Here is an 11,957-nt window from a genome sequence, read left to right on the forward strand (position 1 = left end):
ATCTTGGTGGTGATAAGATGTAAAAGGATCTTAAGAAGAACTTTTGGTGGCCCAACATGAAGCGTGAAGTTGCAGGCTTTGTGGCGAAGTGTCTAACGTGTCAGAAGGTGAAAATTCAACATATGAAGCTGGGGGGAAAATTGCAACCATTAGAAGTACCTGGATGGAAATGGGAGTCGATTTGGACTTTGCAGTAGGATTGCCAAAGTCAAAAACAGGGAAGAATGCCATATGGGTGATAGTGGATCGATTAACAAAAACAACAAGGTTTATAGCGATGAAGAATACTTGGACAATGCAATAGATGGCAGATGCGCATTTTCAAGAGGTAGTGAGATTGCATGGTGTGCATAAGGACATTGTATCGTATAGAGATTCGAGATTTCTGTCCAAATTTCGGAAGATGCTACAAGAAGCAGTGGGTACGATACCAAAGTTCAGTACTGCATTTCATCCAGCAACAGATGGTCAAACAGAGAGAACGATTCAGACTCTTGAGGATTTGTTAAGAGCATGTGTTATGGATTTTGGTGGATCTTGGGAGGATAATTTGATGTATGTAGAGTTTTCTTACAATAATAGTTTTCATTCTAGCAAAGGAATGGCTCCTTACGAAGCCCTATATGGGAGAAAGTGTAGGAGTCCTATATGTTGGAATGATGTTAATGAGTCGATGGGATTAGGACCAGATATGATTAAGGAGACTACAAAGTAGGTAAGGATGATCCAAGAACGTATGAGGGGCGCGCAAGATCGTCAGAAGTCGTATGTAGACAAGAGGAGGAGAGCATTAGAGTTTGAAGTAGGTGAAAAAGTTTTGCTCAAAGTGTCACCAACCAAGGGTATAATGAGATTTGGTAGGAAGCGTAAATTGAGTCCTCGTTTTATAGGTCCTTATGAAGTATTGGAACGAATTGGGGAAGTAGCCTATAGATTAACATTACCTATGAACCTAGCCAAAGTCCACAATGTCTTCCATGTATCCCAACTCCGAAAATATGTCCATGACCCTTCCCATATCATACAACCTGAAACCATTGAACTTGATGAAACCCTTACCTTTGAAGAAAAACCAATAAAAATCCTTGATACCAAAACAAGATGTACCCGGAACAAGGAAATTAAGTTGGTCAAGATATTATGGACGAACCAACAAACCGAAGAATCCACATGGGCAACCGAAGTTGACATGAGAAAGCGATACCCCGAACTTTTCAAACAGGTACGTTGAGTTTCGAGGACGAAACTTTTTAAAATAGTGGGGGTAATGCGAGTCTACCAAACCGTCCAATTTTCTTTTAAAACTTCAGTAGTTAACTTTAAGTTCGAGGACGAACTTTTGTTTTAAAGGGAAGTGTATGTAACATCCGTTTCTTTTAAAAATAATAATAATAATAATAATAATAATAATAATAATAATAATAATAATAATAATAATAATAATAATAATAATAATAATAATAAATAAATAAATAAATAAATAAATTTCAGAAATTTTTTTTAAAAAAAAAATATAACTCCCCATTAACAAATAACTTCCCACTTCTCCCTCTAAATCTTATAACTAACCTCACTTACCTATTATAAATTAAACCAATTACCCTTAATTCATTCAAATTATTACTCACATTTCTTTTTTTTTCTCCTACAAAGTACTTACTCCATCTTCCAATTGCTTAAAATTCAGTCAAGAAAACGCAAGATTTCGATATTAAAAACAGTGGATTTGTAGACAGAGATTAATAGGAGCGTACGTTGTGTAGGATCGCGTGACAAGGTAATTCTCAATGTCCATCTAATTAAGACTATCCCGTTAGTATTATGTGCTAAGTGATAATTAATGTGTTTAAATAGGATGCATGATTTTATATGACATTATTTTATATGATGTTATGTTTTATATATTCTCAAATTATATTTTACTATTATTTTTGTCAAACTTGAATTTATAATTACTATTTTGATAAAATTTATATTAATAACGAAATTAGATACGGTTTAATTTGAAAGAGAAATATTTATAATATTATTATTTTGATGAAAGTTATATTGTTATTTTAATAATGATTTTTAAATGCGATTGAATTTAAATGAGAAATATTTATAATATTAATTCCTATTGCCACCAATTGATATTAGAATGGTGATTTGGAAAATGAGATTTCAGTTAGATATTCATATATATATATATATATATATATATATATATATATATATATATATATATATATATATATATATATATATATATATGTATATATATATATATATATATATATATATGTATATATATATATATATATATATATATATATATATATATATATATATATATATATATATATATATATATATATATATATATATATATGTATATATATATATGTATATATATGTATATATATATATATATATATATATATATATATATATATATATATATGTATATATATATATATATATATGTATATATATATATATATATATATATATATATATATATATATATATATATATATATATATATATATATATATATATATATATATATATATATATATATATATATATATATATATGTGTGTATATATATATATATATATATATATATATATATATATATATATATATATATATATATATATATATATATATATATATATATATATATATATATATATATATATATATATATATATATATATATTAGAAAAATTAATGATCAAAAAATAAAATGTATAATGTATGTTTGATTATATGTTTGTGTGCTCGCGACTAATTATTAAAATATATTACATCATGTAAAGTGTAACATGAGGGAAATGAAGCTCTTATATTTGTTGTGATCCAAGTATAAGGGTGATGAACATGTTGTCCTGTTTGATTAGTATAGCTGCCGACAGGTATTATTATTTTTTGATACTTGATACGATGTTTGGTCTTCCTTCTATTTGTTGTGATCCAAGTAGAAGGGCTGTGCACACTAGGGTTCCTTGAGACTACTCTGCTGGTCTTGAATTATTTGGGGTGACGACCTCTTGATGAAGTAGGTATAGGGGTAAAGCCTCGGCCTATTGGCGTTCTCGTTCCCTCAAATTAAAAATTAATTATGTGTTTGTCATTATTAAATATCAAATTAATAAATTGGCTTATGTGATATTATATATATTGTTTTCTCAAAGTGTTTTTTTTTACTCAGCTATATATTATTTTCTAAATTTATTCTCAATTTGATTATATTTTATTTTCTTAAACTATTTTCAAGCTTAATCGTTTTACGGGATGGAGTTGGATTTACTCAATTTCCTTATTTTGAGAGTTTTTCCCTTGTTTTTCTTACATTCTTATGTTGCAGGTTATTGATGGCGTGGGAATCGTGGAGTGAGGATTTCTTATAAATATAGCTTTTATTAGAATTGTATTTCAGTTTAAATTTTACTTAAGTCGTTTAAATTTTATATAGACATAGATTGCGTTTCAGTCTTCTCTTATGTTGTAAGACCCTTTGTTGGATTTAAAGTTATTAACTTATTTCTTAGTCGTTAAGCCTTACATTTATTTTATTAGAAATAGATGTGGCGGTAACACTCCCATGAGTAGGTTTTGGTTCATGTTTTTCATTAAAGGTGTTTTCAAAAGTCCGACCTATTCAAAGGGTGTTATAAGTTTGAGTTGGCCTGATTAGTGAGTTATGTTCTAGAGGATAGACATGACACGATTCTCGAGATTTCTCCCTATTAGGTGTTTGACTCTCGGTACATCTTTAGTCGGATGATTTCGAGTAAAACACATACCTTATCAAACTCATGAGCGTTATTAGAAATTTTCCATATCTTTTGGGAAAAAGCATAGTGTAATACCTCATCATTTTACGACGTCATTACTTATTATTTTAATAATTTTTGAAAATTTTATAATTACATATAATTATTTTTTTTAATCAGTTTATTTCTTTCATATGCGAATAATGTTAACATATTTATATTAAATATAAAATTGCGATTTCTAAAATAAAGAGGTTCAAATTAAAATTATTTGTTTTTAATTAAAACTTGTGGGCACAACAAAGTGGGTTTTCCTTAGTTGGGCTTTACTAGAAAATTACCCTAATAAAAGATGAGTTAGAGTTTTTAAGTTGAGATCACTCTTTCACTCACTCAAAAAAAAAAAAACAATAAACCCCTCACTCGACATTTCCTCTTCTCCTCTCTCTCTTCCCTCTCCCTCCTGTCCTACGCCTCCTCTATAACCACAAGCTGCATTTTGGTCTTCCTCCCCAAACATAGGTGGTTTCCTCCATTTCCCCTGTAACACCCCGTTAATACTGACACATAATAATAATAATAATAATAATAATAATAATAATAATAATAATAATAATAATAATAATAATAATAAATAGTGATCATACTAATAGTTAAGTGATGAAATATTTTGGTTCATAGAATTGAAGGGGATTAATGTGATGATAGCTAATTATCTTCTAGAAATCCTTTTTGTCTCTACAAACACTTCATTCCCAACCATTACACCTTTAGTAATCAATCATCCAACTCTTCATTTCTTGACATTATAGAACCATAAATCTATAAGTATTATACTAAGAATCATGGATATCTTATACACTAAGACTCTTCATACTCCTTTATTAGATGCCAAATAACAATCAGAAATTTGCTACTAAACTATTCAAATCTCCTTGGAATACCAAGGAGAATTCAGAAATTTATGTCCTTTAATCTTAATGCAAATTATGAGTAAACCCTTCATTCACCCTAATAATCCCTATTTAAACCCCACTCCAAGACCTTTCAATCTCATTCCATCAAAACATCAAAGCAAAACAATTTCAAAAATACTTTAGAGAACTTGTGAGAGTGTGGGTGTTTGGTGCAAAGGAAAAGATCATATAGGAGGTTTTAGCTTATATTCGTGTTGGAATTTTATAATCAATCCATATCAATCCCATTGTTGTAAGTCATTTCAATCCATAAACCTTTTATAATTTGAATAATTGTTATAATCAAATGATAAGTTAAGAACGTATTCTTGTGGTTTATGCATGTGTGTTTGAATTAATAAATTATAACTAAAGGATTGTTCATGACAAATTATGTTTTTGGCTAGCTATTGATTTATTATTTATAAATGTCTTATAAATAAAATGTATTAACATAATTTCCATGAGAAATACAACGTTATGTTGCTGTGTATGTTGTATCATGAAAAATGGTGGAAAAAATGTTATACATACATGTGTGTCATGAAAGATGTGAATCACATATGAGAATTGGGATGGAATTTTATATACAAATATATATGTAAACATAAATAAATATATGTTTAAAAAAAAAACAACAAACGAAAAATATTTTCTAGAAGAAAACGATGAGTCGTCGCCTCAAGCCACGACTCGTTGCTAGTGTTCTGATCTGGTGAAATTTGTTCCAGAAGAAAGCAACGAGTCGCTGGTTATAAGCGACGACTCGCTACTAACTTTCTGGTTTGTTTTTTCCTCGTTTTTCATTTTAACATCCACAATTACGAAAGTTGGTACCTAAGGTAATTAGTACACTCTAAACATAGTGGTTATATCGGATTTTTCATTTGAAGTAATTAATTTTGCGTAAAAGCCTAATTACGTAGAAGTCGTACATTGAAGTTATAAGTTATGACCTTGGTGTATAAACTCTTTTGGGTATGATGTTTTGAGATAAAATTAGTGTCGTATGAGACATGTATGTGTGCACGTCTTGATACGAGGATCTATTGTTTGTTTGATTGCACCTCGGTTCATGAGAGGTCAATGAACGCTTTGAATTAAAGCTTTTGTGTGTTGAACGTGCCAATAAGGTATGTAACGCTTAGAATTTGCATGACTATGCAATTGTTTTTTTGATGTAATGTAATTTCATCCAATTGTGTGATATTATATTTCACTTAAGGATTTAATGACAGGGTCCTAATAAGGGCCACCGTGGGAAGTATGCATGCTCTTACCTTAACGATCCCATAAAATTGTCAGGCAACGTCTTGGTTAAGAAGTTGCCTTGAGATTAGCTCTCCCATGTCTATTCTTCCAAAATTTTACTTTGGCGACTCGAACATGACGGGCAACGTCATAAGTTGGAAATTTGGATAATGGGTTGATCGAACGACGATTAGAGCCTTTGCATGCTAAGATGAACACATTGCTTGTTTGACTATTCATTGTTCATGTATTAAGTCTCTGACATGTACGTTGTTCTTTGAACCTGCGATGATGTTGTCGTGATGATAACTAGCAGAGTGATTGACAGGTGGGGAGTCAAGAGGTGAGTGTGAGATGGCTCATTGGAAACCACTGTCCTTATTAGTCTCTTATCATGCCAATAGTTGAAAACTATCAAACACTAGTTACATTATAACAAGGCCATCAGGCTCTCAAGTTGTAAGATTGTTTATTTTATTTTCCACTGCAATTTAGTTAAAGATTTTGAACCTTACTACTTTATCCTTAAGAACGTAATTGATCCTTGACTAGTTTGACCTTCTTTATTGTCCGAGTCCCTACCCTGAGTTTATATTCTTATGTAAATAACCGGGTTTTTTAATAAACCCAGGTTGTGTGCCGCTAGCCAGCAGCGGCTGAGGCAACAGGTTTTTACTCTCCCTCCAACCGGTTTTGGGCCCTATTCCACCACCACCACAACCTCCACTTACCTCTTCACCCTTTTGCTAGCCTTATCTTTGTAAGCCATCTCCCTTTCTACTATTTGATTTCTTTATGTTTTCAATTGAAATTTTATTAAGTTTATGAGTTTAGTGTTGATTTTTGTATTATTTTCATTGAATCTTATTATAGGTTAGAGTTGATTGATGATTTGAATATATTTATGAATAAGGGTTTGAAGTATGAATGAAAATGATGATGGTGGTACTATTTTTGTGTTTTGAATGTGTTTTGTAAGTTGAACAGAATGGTATAAACTTTAAATATGTGATTATATATTGAATGGTGATAATAGTATTTATAAATGGCTAAGATTATTAGTCACTAAAAGTGGTTTTGAATTGCCACTTGCTTTATAAAGATAATGGTGGATATTGTTTATATTATTGAGTATTGTTGTTAGTTAATTGTGGTAGAATCGTAGTTATTAGAGTGAATGTTGTCATGTTAAGGATGCTTGACATGGTTGATTCGTTAGTTGTCGTAAGCGGTGTAATTGTAGGCAAATTATAAGTTACTGTTAATGTTCGTGACACGAGTAAGTGTTAGTAGTTTATGACATTGCATGGTGATGTGGTTGTATAACTTGAGTCTTATTGCCTTAAAGAAATGGTCATAACATACACTTTGTTTTTGTGAAAGCTTATTTGATTGTTGGTGTAGTGAATGTGAAAGCTTATTAATTGTTGAGTTAATGTCATTACTTATGAACAAGTATAGATTGAGTAATGTGAATTGATTAATCACTTATTTGAATAATTGAAATTTACTTTGAATAGGTCAATGATAGCTTGTTTAGGTTCTTATTTCATAAGAGGAAGCTAAAACTTTAGTTAGGTAATTTTTGTGACTTTTGGTCATGCAGTGACGCTTACAGGCAGGTACACGCAGTAATTAACTATTATATTCATTGTTTTAAAGTATTTTCAATATTTCATGATTATATGTATTGTATTAGAATTATAGAGAGCCACATAGTAAACTATACCATCAAAAAGTTCTGATAGTGGTATAGGGAAGTAGAATGAAAGTATTAGTAGTATATGAGAACAAATTCCCTAGTAGTAGAGAATGAATCATGTTTGTGTGTGGGATCGAAATACATCCCCTGTTATTGAGCCTTGATTATGATGAATCGGCGTGACGCAACTAGATCTATGTCCAATTGATTTTATTAGTCCCCTAGGTGAGATCCGATGGGATAACTGTATGGGGGGGTATGAGCATACTTTCGTCATTGGGCGCCGGATGGCCGATATCGCCCCTTAATCGAGGTGTTACCATGCGGGCCTTAAAAATCCCAATATTTTGGCCTTTTAACTGAACTGGTACCCCAGTGTGTTTATTTTCTCGACGGTAGGACCCTAGAGGGTCAATTGGAGGGGGTATGAGCTCATACTTTGCCATGGCCGCCAGATGGCCGATAACGCCCTTAGCCTTGTCACTATGCCATGAGTAGAGAAAAGATCCATTACTCTTGAATACTCTTTGAGCAATTAGAAGTCTTGAAAAGGAAACCGTGGAGTAAATAGGAAGCGTTTAGATGGATGAGCGAAATCCTAAATGTCGTACCATGTCATTGTTTTTCCCACTTGTTTTGCGTTTCTAATTATTATAAGTTTATTGATTATTGACTTGTACGTGTTTGCTCTTGTTGATTGAACATGACTTTCTATGATGTTCCTGCTATGATACATTTTACTATGGTCATCACGTTGAGCAGTAGGAGGATCATAGCTTGGCATAACAGGTATAGAAGCTTCTTTTGCATTGCATTGGAGAAAGAGTGGAGTACGATTATAGCAATTGTTATGCAATTAGCCTGACATTGTAGCTCTTATATTACCTGTAAAGTTTTGGGTTGGATAATCCTTTTGTATGAGCTATGTGATTCCTTGTAAAGTTATAGTTTCATAGTGTAGTTTTTAGATGTATGGTCGTAAGAATATTTCTTTTGTAGCCGTTAAAACCAATGTGTTAACACTGGAACCATGATCCATGTTGGAGTTGATGATTTGAGGAGCCGAAGATGATTCATTCCGTCATGACATATTTTTGGAAGGCATTGAGGCCTTGGATTATCTTAGATGTGTTATCTTATTTACTTACCTTTGTCACACCCCCAATTCTTAGTGGAGATGCTGCCGAAATTTGTACTCACCTCTTTAAAGTTAATCTTTAACGTATATGTATATTATTTTACTTTTCTTTTTATGTAACACCCAATTTTCTCCCGTCCTTTACGATTTTGGTTTCATTTAAGGGGTTGGAATTTCAGGGGTGTTACACGTAGACTTGCAACCTCATTAGGTAGTGGGTGGCATGTGTGATACAGCTTGCTTAGTAGTCTCTAGTCTATGGAAAATGTTGTTATTCTTGGTTTTGTGCTCTCTTGAGCCCCTTGTACTTGCACACCCTTTACTAGGAAAGAGTTTTGCACGTACACAACTTACATTGTCTTGTTTTTCGCTCGCCTTATTTTTATTTGTTTTAGGTTTGCTTTGCCATGTGCTTTCATGTTGCCCTATTATTTCATTTCTTGGGGACAAGCAAAGGTCTAGCTTTAGGGGAGTTAATATGCTCATTTATAAGCGCATTTACTACCTCTTTATTATGCTAAGTTCCATGCTTTTCAATCGCTATTATGCACATTACGCATGATTTTCCCTTGTCCTTGTCCTTGTCTTTGGGGTTGTTTTGTGATTATTTCAAGTGATTCACAAATAACAAGGTCAATATCAACGTGTTTTAAGTCTTGGGCACACAAATCAAGGACTCTCTTATATTACACATTGAGTTTGGATGCTTCTTAATGCCTTTAAGGTGTAAAATTATTAGTTACTGTAGTGATTCAGTCGAACCAAAGCACCATTCGGGTGAATGGTATGATGCATGCTTGAGAAATATGGCAAAAGTTGCTGGAATAGGCGAATGGAGTCACATTCAACCGAATGGACTCCTATTCGACTGGATGGACTAGTCATTTGGTCAAATAGACCATGCTAACTTTAGAGAACTTCACCAAACTTACTAGAATAGGCGAATGAAGCTCCATTCGAACGAATGGCCTTTCATGCAGCCGAATGGCCCTGTCATTCGGTCGAATGATTACTTAAAACAACTTCTGGAATTTCGCAATCATTGAGATTCGGGCGAATAACTCCACATTCGAGTGAATAGCTCTATTTTCTGCGAAAATGTTATTGCTTCTCAAGCTATTATTGAGGGCTATTTTTAGGCTTTCAAGGCCCCTTTTCTTAGAGGGTATATATAACCCATTTTCTATAGATTCCCACATGCTTAGCCTTTTATGATTTCTCTACATTAGTTAATTGATCTTAAGCTTTCCTTAGTTCCTAAAACTCTAGTTTCATAGTTTTATGCTTTCAATCTTTTGTATTTTCAAGTTTCTACCTTTTTACATTTGGACTTGAAGCTTGGTTTATGAATCTTCAATACTTCTCTATTGTAGCATCAATATTGGTTTGTGAGTATCAATCTCTTTATTGAGTTGAAGTTTATTCATTGTATTTATTGCTTTGCTTTGCATTTATTGCTTCCCTAGAATAGTTACTGCATCCATCTCTTACTCTTGCTTGTTTTATTTCATGTTTATTATATTTATGGTTGTTGCTTCATTTATTACCATTGTCTTATATACTTCAATCATATGTGAGTAGATCTCTTAGCGGTTTGATTAGTGAAACCGTAGAAAAGGCTATGTTATTCATTGTTTAGGATTAAAGAAAAGATAACAATATTTGGTCATTGAAACCCGATACGAATCTTATCCTGCAACTCCTTGACATAGGGCGATTGTAATTTGTTTGTGTGATTTGTGGAACCACCAACTTCCTCTTGTATTCTTGGGTATCGAGATTAATTATTGTTTGATTTTCTCTAACCTAATACATCTTCTTTAAAATCACTTTTCTAAGGTGAATCTAATCTCAACCCCGTTTTCCTTCGTTTGATTTACATCGCTATTTAATCTTTCTAGTTATTTTTGTTGTTAAATTTAGACTTACCTCAACCATTAAAAACTTTTTGTGTTGACACATTGAGTTTTTTTGTTATCCCTTGTGACTTTACTCGTCGTTAAGGAACAACAATTGTGACTTTGACATCTCTGTTACGCAAAAAAATTCCTATAACTTTCGCAATTGACATGCAAATTGCATTGCAATATTAACACCTTATTCTTGTTAAACTTTCTATGAGGAGCATGCAATAATTGTAATAATAATCATTTTAAAGAAAAAATTCATAAAAAATGCAAAATTTAATCGAATTCTACCAACATAAAAAAAGTTACAATCTCATAACTCCACTAACCCTAGAAAATAGGTGCGGGTATTTCTTACACATAGACTCCTCGGTCTCCCAAGCTGCTGCTTGAGTACGTTGATTAGACCAAAGGACCTTCACCATTTTGACGTCTTTTCTCCTTGTACCAAGCACTTTAGTATCGAAGATCTCAATGGATTTCTCGTCATAAGATTAGTTTTCTTCAAGGTTTAAGGACTGGGGATCTAGCACATAAGATTTATAGGGGAACATATCGCTTTAGCCGCAAAATATGAAACACATCATGGACCTTACCAACTCATTGAGTAATGTTAGTTTATAAGCAACCTTTCGAACTTTCTCTATGACCTCATAAGGTCCTATAAACTTTGGGGTCAACTTGCCCTATTCCCAAACCTCATTATTCCTTTCATCGGAGAAACTCTTAATAGTACATAATCGCACACGGTTAATATCTACATAAGTAGGACGATTATTTAGGCATAAGTAGTACATGACTAAGTCATTGGCCAGGTAAATATGTACATCTTTATTGTATGTTAGGTAATTATGGTTTATATTTGCTGACTAAAGTGACTCAGAGGACGAGCTCTATTTTAAGTTGGGTCACATAATTTCAGAGGAATTTCATATGTACCATCTTTTTAGGCTAATCATATCCTAGTTTATTATCAATATTTTGTGTTTATGTGTTACGTTATTTCAGAAGCGTTTTTTTCATTTTTTTATTAGAAATTTTATCTAATCCATCACGATATTTGTGAAATGTTTTTTAAAGTTCATATTTTTGTACGTTGCAATTTATTATTGTTATCAATGTTATTAGAGCGTATTCTTAGAGCTATTTGTTAGAGATTTGTGCTTTTAAATGAGTTGTATTATATTTGAGTTTTAATTATTTGGATATTTGTTAGTTTGGGATGTTTGGTTTACATAT

The 11,957-nt window shown here is 32.0% G+C and overlaps 1 protein-coding gene across 1 annotated transcript; it reads left to right on the plus strand.

The window, feature by feature from the left end:
• Nucleotides 1–736: 736 nt before the first annotated feature.
• LOC130798844 (uncharacterized) lies at nt 737–6,054 on the plus strand. Its single transcript, XM_057661940.1, has 2 exons — nt 737–979; nt 5,959–6,054. Exons 1-2 carry the CDS (start codon nt 737–739, stop codon nt 6,052–6,054), a joined length of 339 nt encoding a protein of 112 aa, XP_057517923.1.
• Nucleotides 6,055–11,957: the final 5,903 nt, after the last annotated feature.

Source organism: Amaranthus tricolor, chromosome 13 (genome assembly GCF_026212465.1).
Source record: "Amaranthus tricolor cultivar Red isolate AtriRed21 chromosome 13, ASM2621246v1, whole genome shotgun sequence".
Classification (NCBI taxonomy): Eukaryota; Viridiplantae; Streptophyta; class Magnoliopsida; order Caryophyllales; family Amaranthaceae; genus Amaranthus; species Amaranthus tricolor.

Coding starts and splice junctions, on each gene's coding strand:
- LOC130798844 (XM_057661940.1), top strand. CDS start 737: ATGAGGGGCGCGCAAGATCGTCAGAAGTCGTATGTAGACAAGAGGAGG. Junction 980..5,958: donor AAGTCCACAATGTCTTCCAT/GTATCCCAACTC, acceptor ATTTAATGACAG/GGTCCTAATAAGGGCCACCG.